At 32.5% G+C, this 15,663-nt stretch overlaps 2 protein-coding genes across 3 annotated transcripts; both read left to right on the plus strand.

The window, feature by feature from the left end:
* Nucleotides 1-853: 853 nt before the first annotated feature.
* On the plus strand, nucleotides 854-5,656 carry LOC123897211 (lipid phosphate phosphatase 2-like). The gene is made up of 9 exons (XM_045947758.1): nucleotides 854-1,149; nucleotides 1,305-1,381; nucleotides 2,301-2,519; nucleotides 2,988-3,075; nucleotides 3,260-3,369; nucleotides 3,578-3,668; nucleotides 3,958-4,146; nucleotides 4,229-4,288; nucleotides 5,211-5,656. Exons 2-9 carry the CDS (start codon nucleotides 1,340-1,342, stop codon nucleotides 5,423-5,425), a joined length of 1,014 nt encoding a protein of 337 aa, XP_045803714.1. The 5' UTR covers nucleotides 854-1,149; nucleotides 1,305-1,339; the 3' UTR covers nucleotides 5,426-5,656.
* A 3,905-nt stretch (nucleotides 5,657-9,561) lies between these two features.
* On the plus strand, nucleotides 9,562-15,560 carry LOC123912610 (lipid phosphate phosphatase 2-like). 2 transcript variants are annotated; one of them, XM_045963233.1, is made up of 8 exons: nucleotides 9,562-9,713; nucleotides 12,336-12,567; nucleotides 12,683-12,770; nucleotides 12,859-12,968; nucleotides 13,089-13,182; nucleotides 13,884-14,072; nucleotides 14,161-14,220; nucleotides 15,094-15,560. In XM_045963233.1, exons 2-8 carry the CDS (start codon nucleotides 12,352-12,354, stop codon nucleotides 15,306-15,308), a joined length of 972 nt encoding a protein of 323 aa, XP_045819189.1. In that variant the 5' UTR covers nucleotides 9,562-9,713; nucleotides 12,336-12,351; the 3' UTR covers nucleotides 15,309-15,560. The 2 variants fall into 2 exon arrangements, with proteins under 2 accessions (XP_045819189.1, XP_045819190.1); XM_045963234.1 differs by having other exon boundaries at nucleotides 9,563-9,713; nucleotides 12,346-12,567.
* The last annotated feature ends 103 nt before the right edge of the window (nucleotides 15,561-15,663 follow it).

Genomic DNA, 15,663 nt, shown 5'->3' on the forward strand with positions numbered 1-15,663 from the left:
CATCTATCATACTTTCACACAAACAATTTTGTTTTCATGTTTCTCGAAATATCTTAAGTTTGGGAATGGATTCTCTCAAGTGTAATTTACACTTGAGAGAATAAAGTGTAATCTAACACCATCTAAATTTATTTTCTCTAAATTTTTATATGTTTTTCTCTCTTGATCAATGGTAACAAACCACACTTTATTCTCTCAAGTGTAAATTACACTTGAGAGAATCCATTCCCCTTAAGTTTACTTGTAAGGAGGATTTTTTTTTTAAAAAAAAAAAAAATTGTTTTTGGACAAATTATTTAGACAACTTAAAAGCTTAATTGATATACATTATTTATTATTCTATGTGTTACTGTTATATACAAGTACTTCAATCAGACGGTGAGATTGATCCCATCGAATTAGTCGTTCATTAGGCTGAATATCGAGTTTTTTTTTTAAAAAAAAATACAAGTACCTCAATTTTTAATGGTGAAAATTTATATCAATTAAAATATAATTTTTTGGACCAATATTAAATTCAAAGGTAAATAGTGGTTACCATTTATTTAAAAAATAAATAAATTATTATTTAAGTTATTTAAACAATTATCCACTTGGGTTGGTCTAGTGATGTTGGTTTGGGTCCTGGAGTATGCTCCTCTCAAGATCTCAGATTCGTTTTTCCTTAGTGTCAATTTCGGTGGGCTAAGTTCATACAGAGCAAAAAAAACTCTGGTTTTAAATGGGGTCCCCGCAAATGAGCGATGAGATTGATTGTCTTCGATTAGTCGGTCCTAAGGTCGGAAAATACTAAGTTTTTTTTTTTTTTAAAAAAAAGAGGTTATTTAAGCAATTTAATTTGAAAGGAACAATCATTAGAAGTTGGTTATCTTGGATCTAACGAATTGGATAAAGAGTGAACCACCTACCACGCGCCAAACCATTCATTTTTAATTTCAAAGCAGAATTAACTTCTTCCGTGTTTTTTTTTTTCGGTTACAAACTTTTTCCGTTTTCTTCTTCTTCTTCATAAACGGTTTTCTTGGATTATATTTCAAATTTTCTCACAAAATATTATTATCTCATTTTCTTTTTATACTAGTACTAGTATATTTTATTTTTAAAAATGAACTTATTCTAGAAGAGTAGAATTTGGAGTCTTTTCAAAAGGTAACAGACCAAGCAATAATTTCTCCATGATTTTTTCTTTTCTTGTTCCTGTTTGTCATAAAATTGAAATTGAAATTGAAATCTCTCGCTATTAATTGGCTTAAATTCATTCACACTCACTCGCTTTCTTTCGTGTGTGCATAAATAATGATAAGATTTTGGTGATTCTGCAAAATTACTGCTACTTCACATGGCGTTAGGGGGTTTTGCTAAATTTTGGACATTCTTTCAGGTTTGTTCAATTTCTCTCTCATTTTCTTTGCCTTTCCTTCCAATTTCCTGCACTCTATAATTTCTTATATAGTCAAATTAACGTGTGATTTTTTTTACTGGATGAGTCCAAAAATTTACTAACAAAAGAGTAACTGTAACTGTGTTTGTAATTATTTATTGGTTTGTAAACTATGATTTTTTGTATATAATTATTGGCAGTTTTTTAGTTTTAAGGGTTAATTGATGGTAGAGGGTACTTTTTATTGGTGTTAATCTGAAGTTCGAACAAAAAATAATAAAGTCTGGTAAAAAATTGTTCCTCTCAGAAATGAACTTGGTTTCTCCGAAACAATTCATCCTAAGAGTATCTTAATAACTTCTTGAGCCTTAACACTTGGCTAAATGATCGCTCATATAATTTGATATTTCATGCCAGTATGAATGGTTAGCATAAATTTTCTTTGATATGGTTAATTACTTTTTATCATCAATTATAAATTTGCGTAACATTAATTTCCTGTTAACTGAATTAATCAGAATCCCTCAATTAAATATGGCCCTTTTGTAAGTTTGTTTTGTGTGTAATCAACAATATTTGTTCTCAAAGCCAATAATGTAGTGCGGCCTATGAACCACAGACACGGAAACTGACACGTCAACACTGCTAATAATTTGAGAATATGACGCAATTCAATGTAATTATAAGTGCCGGTGTCGTGGTGTCGTGTCAATGCTCGACACTAACGCGTGTCCGACACTGGGACATGCCGAATCCGAGTAGTGTCCGTGCATGCGGCAGGAAATGCTTTCAATTGATGATTTTGTATTCTTCCCCTTGTTAACTAGAATATATGATAATGTGCCAATTTGTATTAAACTTTAGCCTACCAAATTAAAATTTGTTTAGATAGACATTTTTTTGATTATTTTTTAAACAGGGAGGGAGACAGATTGATCCTTCTGCACATACAATAAAGTCTCATGGAGCCACAGTTGCAAGAAATCATCTTCATGATTGGATTATATTGGTGCTTCTCATAATAATAGAGGTTATCCTCAATAAAATTCAGCCATTTCACCGTTTTGTGGGAAGGGACATGATGGAAGACCTTATGTATCCAATGAAAAAAAACACTGTGCCTATATGGACTGTTCCTGTAAGTTCCTTTACTCTCTAGGTTGCTTGCATATCAAGGGACCTTTTCGCCTGTTTCTGAGTTCATTTTACTTGCACATCATTCAAATGTTTAACTGTATTGTATTATTCAGTATAAAATGCTAACAGCTAATGTTGAATATACTATAAGTAAAATGTTTAATTGCTAGCTTTATGTATTTTTTGTGAAAATAAAGTCTAATTGCTAATGTTTAATTGCTAGCTTTATGTTTAATTGCTAATGTTTAATTGCTAGCTTTATTCAGTATAAAATGCTAACAGCTAATGTTGAATATACTATAAGTAAAATGTTTCTGAAAATAAAGTCTTCCTCAAAGTGATGTGGAACAAATGAGAGGGTGGTCTACTTTGTTTGATTCCTGCACTGCACGTCTTTTGAATTAATAGCATATTTTTATTTGATGCAAATGATTGTAATTAATATATTTTTTCTCTGGTCAATGATCAGCTTTATGCAGTTCTGTTGCCAATAACTGTGTTCCTCTTCGTCTATATGCGTAGGAGAGATGTTTATGATTTGCACCACAGTGTTCTAGGTAACCTTTGCAGTAGCAGATTACATACATTGCTTGCTAACATCTACAAACATATACATGCAATTTAGTCATTTTTACAATAAGTAATTTCGTAGTAATTTGATATTCTGTTAAATATTGATTTGTGTTCTTATAAAAAAATAAATATTGATTTGTGTTAATTTATTTCATTGCTAACCAACAGGCCTCCTATATGCTATTCTGATAACTGGGGTGTTGACCGATTCAATTAAAGATGCTGTTGGCCGGCCACGACCAGACTTCTTTTGGCGTTGCTTTCCTGATGGAGTACAGGTAAGAAAATGCAAGTATATCATATATTCATATTATTTATTTTCATTAATTTGGTGGGTTGTGTTTTTTCTTAATCTTTATTGTTGTCATTGACTTGATGGTTTTGTTTATGATGTGGATATGAGAGCTTTCATTAACTATCATTTTATATGCTGATATACTGATGTAGGAAAATGGTCATTAACTCTTTGTTTGATTGAACTTATAGGTGTATGATAAATTCGGAGGTGTGGTTTGCCATGGCAATGCTGATGAAATGAAAGAAGGACATAAGAGTTTTCCAAGTGGTCATACATCATGTGAGCAACCATATTTTTTCTATTGTTAGTCTATGTATGTTTGGATTGACGTTGAATTTAGCAGAACTACATTGTGGCATTGTGCCATCGTGATTTTGATAAAAACTATCACTTTAGAGCTTCAACAAAATCACCGTACCACCATAATTTCGTCAAATTCAGTGTGATTCTAAACACAGTTTTAGTCGTCTTTTTAACTGCTTGAGTTATTCTAAACACAGGTTGAATCTGAGCACAATTGTATTTTTCTTATACATGGTCCTTTGATCTGATAAATTTAGTTTGGCAGGGTCCTTTGCAGGTCTTGGTTTTCTCTCCTTGTATCTATCCGGGAAGATTAAAGTTTTTGATCGTAAAGGGCACGTGGCGAAATTATGCATTGTGTTTTTACCTCTACTTTTTGCCTGCATGGTTGGAATCTCTAGAGTGGATGACTATTGGCACCATTGGACAGATGTGTTTGCTGGAGGTCTTCTAGGTTTGTCTTTTGAAATCAGAAATCCGTTTAGAAAACAAATTAAAAGTGAAACTCATATTAGTACTCTGTGTGTTTCTTTCAGGTCTAGTTGTTACTACATTTTGCTATTCACAGTTCTTCCCTCCTCCCTATAACGATGACGGTAACATCTCTATCTCTTTGTTTGCCAGCATCATATCAAATTTTGTTTATACTTTTTATCTTGATTTGTCCAATTGTTTGTTTTTGCAAACATATCAGAAGCTTATTATGTTGCAATTATCAGGAAGCTTTCGTAAATTAGCATATTACTATATTATTGTCTTATCTCATTCTTTGGTTGTTGATTTTGTCCAAAGGCTAGCCTTAATAAATGTGACAATCTACATGGAAAAGAAAATTAGCCCTGTCACATCCCATAGTTAAAGTTATTAGATGCTTGTCCTCACTCACACTCGTATTCCGGAAATACAAAATCAAAGAAGTTTCACGGTCGAACTACCAAATTAAAAAAGAATGGGCTAAAAATTAACAATCTAAATGCTAAACTTGACTTTCTATTGAAAAGCTAGTTAGTCAGTCCAAAGTCATTATTCTCAAGTTTTTGTTTTTGGAAGTTTGAAGAACTTTTTAATCTCAATTTTCCAGTTGCATGTAGCATGCTTATGGTGAAAGTTATTTGAGGATTATAGCAAAGTTATAGTCAGTAACCAACTAAAATTCCAATAGAATAAAAACAAATTTCTTTTGTAACGGTGCTACTAATTTACTATTATTTCCCCATCATTTCTAGAGAAGCTCTTAAAATTGAGAGTTGAGTCTAACTCAATCCTACAAAACCGGCTTGTAGATGAGAATTGGCCACACTTATTAACACATTCAGGTCATCTTGCTGAAACTTCTTAACAAAAACCACATAGGTGTCTTTAAGTTGTGCCAAGGGCTAAAGGCTGGGCAGCCTTTGTTAAACCACATATTCTTATGATTTATTCCTGCACCTCCGTATGAGTGTATGGTGTGAAAAAGAGAGTGTAATTATTCCTTTGAGCCTTGAGCTGCTTTTGACCTTGTTTATTATTTTTCAGGATGGGGTCCATATGCATATTTTGTGGCTATGGAGGAATCAAGAAACAATGCAAGTCTGAATCGGGAATTACCTGCTGTACAAACCATGGATGAAAGTAGGCTTGTAAATCAAGTGCCAAGGAGAAATGGTGATGCATTAACCCCTTTCACTTATCTTAGCCCAACCTTGGAAGCCATGGAGATGGGACATAACCCACAAGTGAAATCATCATGATCTTATAACCACTAGCATGAGATATTCTTGTGTGGTAAAATTCTATTATATTTTTTAAATAATTATATTATATGTTGTGTTTTGTGTCTGTGATTAAATCAAATTTTTTGGTCTCATGACCACACAAGAATATCTCTCACTAGCAGTATCTTTTATGTAGTATATCTCTCATAGCTGGCTAATTAATTCCTTGTGACTTATAATAATTTAAAATGAAAATGAAGTTCTACACGACAACTCTAGTTTTTTGTTGTAAACTGTATATTTTTTTGTGCGCAATTACATACACTATTTTCTCGACTCTTGTTTGTCAAACCTTAATGTGTAGCTAACTCCCCTAAGAGTTTTGTCGTGATTGAACCCGTTAAACTATGAGAGGCTCGCGTAATCTCACCTAAGCAATATACGCAACTTCTTTCCACTAATTAAGATAAGGCAAATGCTAAATAGTGCCCCGGGGCACTCTTTAAGCCCTTAAATAGTAAGTTTTTTATAGAATTTTTATCGGAATGCGTAAAGTCAACGCATTGAAAATTGTAGTGTTTAACTTTTTTAATCAAAAGTTTCTTTAAATAGAATACTTAAAAAGTGCCCCGGGGGCACTCGTTAGCAAGACCCTTAAGATAAATATTAGTAGTAAATCTTGGTATTAGTGAAACTGAGGCATTTTATATTTTTCGTTTTCTTCATTTCTTTTTATTTCGTAGTAAGAGCTAAGAAGTCTTTATTGGCCAAACAAGCATTAAAACTTGTTTTGATTTGTATGATAGTAATGAACTGTATAGAAATTTGTTTCTATATTTAAATTGTGATCACATATATTCAAACAAGTAGTCGTGATCATATTCACTTGGATGGTTGGGTCTAGGGAAGGCATAATATAGTGTAGGCTTACATGCTGACTCAGTATACCTATTTTGGCACAAGTAATATCTGTACTAAGTCAATTCTGTTTTTTATATATTTGTTTGATTATTACCAATTGAACTCTTTCTTTTAGAAAGAAAATGATTAAATTCATTTATTTGGCAATAGTACCTTTGTGGTGTGGCACTTATCTATAGTATTTCTATTCTGAGTCGTTTTCTTGCCTTTCCTTCTTTGCTGATCCTGAAACTTTCTTCTTCCACTCATATATTCCTCCAAACACGCAAGGTATTCGACTAAGATATCAGTTTTCACGAGTAATCAATTTCTAATATATATGTTCTGTCAAAAAATAAATTTTTCTAATGAGTCATGGCATATATATAGAGATTGGAGCGAGTGCGACAATATACTAGTATTATACAAGCCAAATTTGTGCGACAATATAATAGTGAAATATGCCAAATCGACCGTATGTTTAATTAGTATCACAGGATGACACTAATTAAAAAAGATGAGTTGATTGTGGATTTTAAAGAACGAACAAAGACACAAAAGCGAAAATAAAATTGCATGCAAAATTAAAGACAATAATATAAATGATTGAATATAGATTGACAAGGAAGGTAAATTGACTTAAATTGTAAAAAAAAGTGCAACGAAACATAAGAATGCTTGAAATTAAAGGCTAAAAAAATGTAAATACTTAAAAGTTAAAAAAGTTAAAAGACTCAAGTAAATTGCTGAAAGGTAAATTGTGAAAAAATAAATGTTTGAACCGTAAATCCAAATTGTTGAATGTATAGAAGAAATTTAAAGACATAGAAAAACATTTTTAGATTCAAATAGTTTGAGTTCATTTTCAGTTTAGGAGTAAGCTTCAAAACGTAAGTATCCGACTTTATCTACATCATTTGAACTACTATTTATAAGGAAATAAAAGTAGGTAAATATCCCGACTAAGTTAACGGTTTTCTAGTGATGACGCCCTAAAGGCTGAATAACAACTGTTTGTGTTGGCCAATCGACTTTGTTCATGTTATGTAGCTATTTGATTTCGACTATGTTTGCTTCGAATTATACTCATGGTTGCTTGATGATACGTCGACCATTTCTATTCTCTTCTACGTGTCGACTTTTCTTAAATTTGTCTTCAATCAATGCCTGTAATGTCATGTTGAAGTGTTCACACCTAGCCTTAAAATTTGGCCAAAACACCGTGTACCCTTTCAAATTCTGAAATTGTAATTCTTCAATTTAATACATCGTCTTCTAGTTTGCACAAAAACCACACAAGAAACGCCATGACTAAATTTTTTATAATTGTATCAATGTTAAGCCTTGACGAAGTGGCAGTTTCAATGTCTTACTTTAAATAAAGGGGTTAGCACAAGACAATCTTCTGCTTGGCTTGAGCACAAATAAGCTTAATTTTTGGCTTTTGATTATTTTATATGCTTAGTAGAACATGTACCTTTCACAATGGTATTTAGCTAGAGATAATAGAAAATTAAAGAAAATATGTCTTTATCTCACTGGTACTGGTACTAGTATGTTGATATTTTTTTCAATTAGTCCAAGTAAATAAAATATTGGCAACCAAATTTTCAGAAATTTTAATGTAGCTGAACTAATATATACAGTACTTTACTAGTAGTAAGTAACCACTCCCTTATATGCAAGAAAAACATGTGTAACTAACCCTCTAATATAAGGTAGCTGAACTAATACTACTACTAGTAATAACTTTTTTATAAAAATAATTATCAATAATTAAAAATATGCATGAGTGGTCAAAAGGAGGGAAAAAGGGAAAAGCCAAAAGGAAAAGGGAGACGAGAAAAAGTAAGGGTCTATAAAAAAAGAAGCTAATTTCAAAGATTGTTTCTAAATTCTAATTACAGTAGTTTCAAAACATTTATGTAAATGTTTAAGAAAAAATTAATAAATAAATACGAGTACTAATAAAGGTGTTCAGATTTAAGTAAAAAATTTAATAAATAAAAAAATACTTAAGTAAAAAATAATAAATAAAGGTGTTAAGATTTTTAACTATATATTCGTGATTTCATCTCCCTTTTCATTAAAATCCAAAAAGAATGAATATAAAAAAAAAATCCAAAAAGAAAATAAAACATTACCGTAGACCGTAGTTCAGGAATGTCTCCACCCTGTGGACCATTGTATTTGTAGTGCATTGCTGTTTTTTCTTTTGTTTGTGTGTGCTTTTTACCATATGCTGGAGCACACAATGAGAAATGAAGCAAATTAGCAAAGAAATATAAATATTTGAATAAAATTAATTTATCTCCAAATTTATGGTTTTGTTTTGTCTAAATTTTACCTTTAAGGTCAAAGTGGAGAACTTTAAATTCGAAATCTGATATATTCATATTACTACTATTTCCCTATCAAAGAAAAACCAGACGCTGAACTTAACAGAGAGGATTGTGGTTCGATCCCCCGCAATTGTGATCGGGAGGGGCTGAAACCACTTGATGTCAGAAGTTAAAACTGACCCCCGAACCAGATTCAACTGGTGGTGAAATAAAAAAAAAGAAGAGAATTTTGTTTTTATTTTCAAAGTAGTTTAATGTAAGGCTAACACATTTAAATGTGTAGAATCGTAGAATCTTATATTTGAATCTTAATCATTCATTTGAGTTACACTTATCAGATAATAAATGAGAAGTTTTATATTCCTAATAAAAAAAATAATATTATCAACACATCATCTATTATTTTTAAAAACACTTGATGTGTCATGTTCATTAAATAATGTGGCAACACATCATTGGACGCATGTGTAAAATAACTTTACATTGATAGTGCACAACAATTTAATCATTTTATAATATAAATATAACATTTAATAATACAAAAAATTTAATGTTTAGAGTATTAAATACTACACAAGTTAACCCACTTGAGTTTGGTCTAGTGGTGTTGACTTGAGTCCTTGAAGTATGCTCCTCTTAAGGTCTCAAGTTCGATTTTCCTAGTACCAATTTTGATGAGCTAAATCTATACAGAAAAAAAAACTATGATTTTAAATGAGACCCCGCAAATAGATGGTAAAATTAATCCCTTTAATTGATCAATTATAGGACCGGATGCCAAATTTTCATTAATAAAAAAAATACAACACAAGTTTAATAAATTCTTTCCATATTTATCTCGTTGACGAGTTCCTTCGTCTCAACTTCGTTCAATAATATTTCCAGTAAAAAAAAAAAACACTTATTAAATAATCCCACGCGCCTTCTCTGGTTCGTTATTTGAATTCATCTTTTGTTTCGCTACTCACTTTCTCTATTTCTTGCTGTCACCAATCATAATTTCATTCTCTTCTCTCTCAGCTTCTTCATCCTCCTCCCTCCGTTGCCTCGAATCTCGTGCACGTGCTGTTACAGTGTTGCAGGTGCATCTCTCTTATCCCATTCTGATTCATCTTTATTCTTTTTTTTCACTTTTCACTCTTTCCGTCTTTCACCACTCTACTGCACATGCTTCATTTCTTTTTCTTCTTTTTTTTTTCTTTATTTCTTTTCATTATGAATTAAAACCACAAAAGCTTAACAACTTGTTAGAAATAATTGTTCAACAATTTCACAGATATTTTTATATATAACTTGTTGAACTGTTACTAATTTGTATTATTTTGATTTATTTACTTTGACACTATTATTTCTGAATTCGTCTTTGATTTGTACTAGATCGGAGATTTTTGAGTTTTTTCTTCATTCAATTTTTACTGTTGATTACAATTGCTTTGTGTTGTGGCTGCTTCGTTCGGAATTTGTGCTTCTGATTTTTTAAAGAAAAAGAAAAAGTACTAGAAACTAGAAACCCTTGCTATGCATGCAAACTAGTATATGCTAAGTGTGGATTAAGATTTGTTTAATTTCATGGATTCAGTGGTGAATTTTTTATGGTTAATGTTATAATTGATAATGTGCGAAGAAAACTTAAACGACGGTTAAGAATTTATGAAGCAAACTTAAATGACGGTTATGAATTTTGTGGCTGAAATGAAGTATGTGTTCTTCAAATCGTTGTGTGACTTTTTGTATGAGATATTTTGGGAGCTAAGGAATCTTGCATTGGCCTGTTGTTTTAGTGTATTAGAGCCAATATTCGATTAACTTATTAACAATCACTTTTCAAAAAACCAATTAAAATGAATCTTACAGTTATGAGTTTGTTGAATTAACTTTGAATATAAGTTGAACTAACTTTGCATCTCAATGTGTAGTTTTTTAATGAAATTCTCCATTAATACTTACAATCTAGTGAGGACCTTTTCGTAAAATTATTTTAATTGAGAAACTCGTAACAAAAAGCTAACTCAGATTAGGTGTATATTAGATTTGGGAGGTGTTTTTATGCCGTTGATGAGGTTTAAGAAAAGCTTGAATCTATGACATCATTTTGAGATGTGTCGAAATATAAATAAATTGATTATGAATCAAGAGCCTAGGATTTCTTCCTACCTGGAAAATGTAAAAGTTAAAACATTATATACACATAAGCTTCATGTTTAATATACAACGGAATTATTGAAACAGTGTCTGTATAATATTTAGATTCTGTATTTCTGTATCGTGTATATGCTCTTTTAAGGTTAACATTTATCTATAGCATCCATTAGCTAGTGTAGTAGGTAGTAGTTGCGGTTGATAGTTCTTGTAAATGGATATGTTGAGTCAACATTACTCAACATATTCTGTTAATATTCATTACCAAGTGGTTACTTGTAAGCCTTTTTAGGTCCTGTCCCTAAGGTCTCATTGTGCTTTCTGAAATACGCCAGAATAATTTTCTCATAACAGAAAACCCTCTTTCTCTCTGATTTTGCATTCTTTCAAAGTTTGATATGGTATATAAAGCTTCTACTTGGGCCTGAAATTTGCAATTTTGCTGAACCACCAATAGTACATGATCCAGAAGTTGTTTCCGACAATATTAGTTGCATACGAACATCGAAGTACAACAAACATTATTGCTGAATTACGAGTACATATAGCTACTTATACATCAACATTGAAAATGCAGTTTCTCTATGTCATAATATGGCTATGCAGACTCAGAATAAGCATATTGAGTTTGACTTGGCTCATGTTCTAGCACATGATCAATTGCCCGATCCTTTTGCCAAGCCTCTCTGCACTAAGCCACTAACAAATTTTGTGAACTTCACTCCAAACTCAGGTTGTTCAACAACCTTGGCCTTCGGCCACAACCGAGTTTGAGAGGGGGCTGTTGGTATATGATATAGATTCAGTATTGTATATGTGCTCTTGTACAGTTATTTATGTATAGCATCGTGTGGGTAATGCATCTGGTAGTTAGTATAGCTTCTAGTTGTTGTAAGTGACTGGCTGTGCTATTCAGTTAGTGTTAGTAATCCAGCAGTTATTTTGAGCCTCTTATGGCTCCATCCTAAGCATGTCCGAACCAGTTTCTCATTCTTCTCATGACAGAGAAAAAATACCAAATTATCTTCACTTTCTCAAAGTCTAATCAGGCCGCCCAATATATATGTAGGTCTAAAGCAAATATTAGAGGGATACCTTTTTATTCTGTCGGCCCAATATACATGATGATGAAATCTAGGGCAATAATAGGCCCCCTGAATTATTATTCTGTCGCCTCTGGTCAATGCAACCAAGGAGAATATAATGTATGGTGATTTTTAGGAGCACCTATCAACTAAAAGCCTTACTGAGTTCTCAACTAACTCCTTAACTACAAACGGTCTATTTATAATTTTATATATGCAGCCTATTTACAAGTTACAGCGAGCTCCCTCCTTATCTTCTATTATTCCCCTCACATACACCTCTTTACTATTGGGTGTCTATCAGATTCCTTGAATATCCGCTACCAAATACATATTTAGCAGTAGATTGTCACCAAGTTTGTGACAGTGTTTTTTGTTTTGTTCTCCTTTCTGTTTTTGCTCTAACTATATTATATATCCTTAAATTTGCGAACTGCGGTGCTTTGATTTTATAATAATTCCTGCTATCCTACCTTTTAGTCACTTGCAGCAAAAAATGCCAGAAATTCAGTTGGGTGTACACACTATCAGATCACATGGAGCTAGAGTCGCAAGGATACATATGCATGACTGGTTGATTCTTTTGCTTCTTGTGGTAATTGATGCTGTCTTGAATATAATAGAGCCATTTCACCGTTTTGTTGGAGATGGGATGTTAACGGACCTTAGATACCCACTGAAGGATAACACGATTCCCTTTTGGGCAGTTCCGGTATGTTTTTCTTCCAATAACTGTATCTTACTAGATATTTGAGATTATGTTATGTTTGCTCTTGACATATTCAACACTGAAGATTATAATCTCTTGAGTTTTAATTTCTGAACAGATAATAGCAATATTGCTGCCACTTGCCGTCTTTCTTGTTTACTATATCATTCGAAAGGATGTTTATGACTTTCACCATGCCGTATTAGGTGCATTTCTGAACCTTATAAAGTTTTTTCTGTCCTTATTTCATCACTGTGATACATCATAATGTTTCTATTGCCAAATGCATATCAGGCCTTCTATTTTCCGTACTCATTACTGCGGTGATAACTGATGCTATTAAAGATGGTGTTGGACGGCCACGGCCGGATTTCTTCTGGCGCTGTTTCCCTAATGGAACAGGGGTGAGTGTTCAATTTTATCAACTACCAAATAGTCCTATTAATATCATTGCCATGTGTTACATAATTATATTAAGTAGTTATGTGCTCAGTAAACATGGTGCTGCTTCATGAAATGTTCAGGTGTTTGATAAAGTAACAGGCGATGTCCAGTGTACTGGAGATAAAGGTGTTATAAAGGAAGGGCACAAAAGTTTCCCGAGTGGGCATACATCTTGTAAGTACTCCTTACAAACTTAGGGTTTGTGTGCAACTTGCCCAGTTTCTTCATTTTATATCTATTGAGTAGTATTGTTGCCATATGATGTCTATGCTATTGACAATCATACAGTATGGCAGGGCGGGGATGAAGTTGTTCTGGATTATAATAGAATTACAAGTTTAGGGATTTGTTTGAAAGGAAAGGAGCTGCTATAAGAATATTTGCGCCTCCTTATTTTGTTGTTTTTTAGAAATATTTAGGTGTCATTTGGTTGATCACCCTTCATTTTCAGTTGAAACGTTTTCATTCCTAATTATAATAACAAACTGTTGATTTTCAGATGTTGTGAAGGAAATGATTAAAATTTAAAACGACACTTTTTTTAGAAGAGAAAAACACCACCTCTTGTTTGCTTTGATTTTTTTTTCTTTCCTTTTTCCATTTCTCATTTTAATTGATAATAATAAAAATATCATCTTGTGTTTACTTTGCTTTTTGTTTTAAAAAAATTGTACAAGAAATAGTGAAAAAAATTGTACAAGAAATATTGAAAAAAATTAACAAAATTTCATATATAAATCTTTAAAATATTGAATCAAGTTGAAAATGGAAAATGTTATGATTATATTGTTTGTTCTCAACTTTTAATTTACCAGTAGCTGTTGTATATGAACTGCCATAATGTAAGTTCATAAAATCATTTTCTGGGTATGCAGGGTCCTTCGCTGGTCTTGTTTATCTCTCTTGGTATCTATCTGGAAAAGTTAGGGTGTTTGATCGCAGTGGCCACGTTGCAAAGCTCTGTCTTGTTCTCTTACCCCTCCTCACGGCAGCTTTAATTGCTGTCTCTCGTGTTGATGATTATTGGCATCATTGGCAAGATGTGTTTGCTGGAGGTCTTATAGGTTTGTTTATTGAAGCTGATTGATTAAATTTCAGTAAATATTTCCAAAACCTTTTGGCAAAGTTCTTACTTGAACTTCTTTTTATCAGGGACGACAATTTCTTCCTTTTGTTACTTACAATTCTTTCCACCTCCATATGACAGTGATGGTATGTTAATATCGTTCCCTTCATCCTATCATTCCTGTATAGCATGTTGATATTGTTGTGACAAGTTCGCTTTTATTCCTGTCCAAGCCATATCCGCCCTATGCTGTATATATCTGAATATTTCGGCCTGGATTGATTTGGTCTTTTGGCTAGGCTCAATTTGGTGAATTTTTTACCTTAATCTAGAAAACATGTGCTTTTGCATAACATTTTTCTAGTATATTGTACAAGTTTGAATGTTTGGTGTCCTAATATGTAGTATTAAAGTACATTTTTATGCTAAAATGAAGTTTCAGATTTTAAGACTTAATTTAATTTAAACTTTGTGATATGGCCTTAGTCCTGAATTTTCTTGGATTATACCAATTCCTGTAGACTGAATTTTCAACCAAAACCCCAGCCTGTGATCAGAATATTGGTTTTCCTAGTAGGGGGGCATTGTGTTTTTCTTTCAAAATTGTAACAAGGTTTCCAAAGCCTGTAACTGTAGAACTTTTCGTAAGTTAAAATTCATGGAACAGAATGCAAATCTTTCCTTAGATATATCAATTTAGAGTTTATTCTAGATTGGCTTTCTTTTTATGCTACTATGCTTCCTTGTCATCTGAGTAACACTAATTAACTTCTGGACATTCAAATTAAAAGTCAGGAATCATTTAGAAGAGCTTATTTAGAACCTATTTGAGTGTAGTGACATAAGTGCTTAAATTACTGTTTAGATATATTTATAAAAATTACTTATAACATTCCAATAAGTTGTTTCTAATTTATTTTCATAATCTACCAGAATTACCTAATGAAATAGCGCTTAATTACGTTTGTTACAATAACTTATTTAATAAGCACTTAATTAAACTATCATCGTATATGTAGGTTGGGGACCTCATGCATATTTCCAGATGTTAGCTGAATCTCGTAATGGTGCTCAGCCGCCCATTATCGATGACAGTCAACTTGCGCAATCCGCAGAGCTTCAGAATGTATCTTTGTATATCCCATCTCAACATGATGGAGATGCACGAGGCAATAGCTGGGATTCAAGCCCCATGTTAGATGGTGGGTTATCACAAAATGCAAGGATGCATTGACTGCTGGAATGACATAGGAAAGAACACCAGTGTCCATAATCTGTAAAAATTATAGGGGTTTGAGAGGTTTAGTTGCAGAGATAATCGACACTTTGGCATCTTTTTCTGTTGAGACAAGTTCAATGTCAACTGGCTTGGTTCTTAGATGGTTGTTGATAGTTGTTTACGTTTCGGCCAACTTATCTGTTTGTTGTCACGTACTGTTTCTTATCCATTTGTTCTGTTCTGTATACACGAGAATGTTTAGTCGGACCAATGAGATCAAAGTACGCATGATTTTGCTACACGAGAAAAGATTGAGAAAACATGATAGTGTGCATGATTCCTAAACTCCTTAGATTGTGTCTGAAAAAAT

Source organism: Trifolium pratense, linkage group LG1, assembly GCF_020283565.1.
Source record: "Trifolium pratense cultivar HEN17-A07 linkage group LG1, ARS_RC_1.1, whole genome shotgun sequence".
Taxonomy (NCBI): Eukaryota; Viridiplantae; Streptophyta; class Magnoliopsida; order Fabales; family Fabaceae; genus Trifolium; species Trifolium pratense.

Coding starts and splice junctions, on each gene's coding strand:
- LOC123897211 (XM_045947758.1), top strand. CDS start 1,340: ATGGCGTTAGGGGGTTTTGCTAAATTTTGGACATTCTTTCAG. Junction 3,076..3,259: donor TTTGCACCACAGTGTTCTAG/GTAACCTTTGCA, acceptor GCTAACCAACAG/GCCTCCTATATGCTATTCTG. Junction 4,147..4,228: donor GTTTGCTGGAGGTCTTCTAG/GTTTGTCTTTTG, acceptor TGTTTCTTTCAG/GTCTAGTTGTTACTACATTT.
- LOC123912610 (XM_045963233.1), top strand. CDS start 12,352: ATGCCAGAAATTCAGTTGGGTGTACACACTATCAGATCACATGGAGCT. Junction 14,073..14,160: donor GTTTGCTGGAGGTCTTATAG/GTTTGTTTATTG, acceptor TCTTTTTATCAG/GGACGACAATTTCTTCCTTT. Junction 14,221..15,093: donor ACCTCCATATGACAGTGATG/GTATGTTAATAT, acceptor TCGTATATGTAG/GTTGGGGACCTCATGCATAT.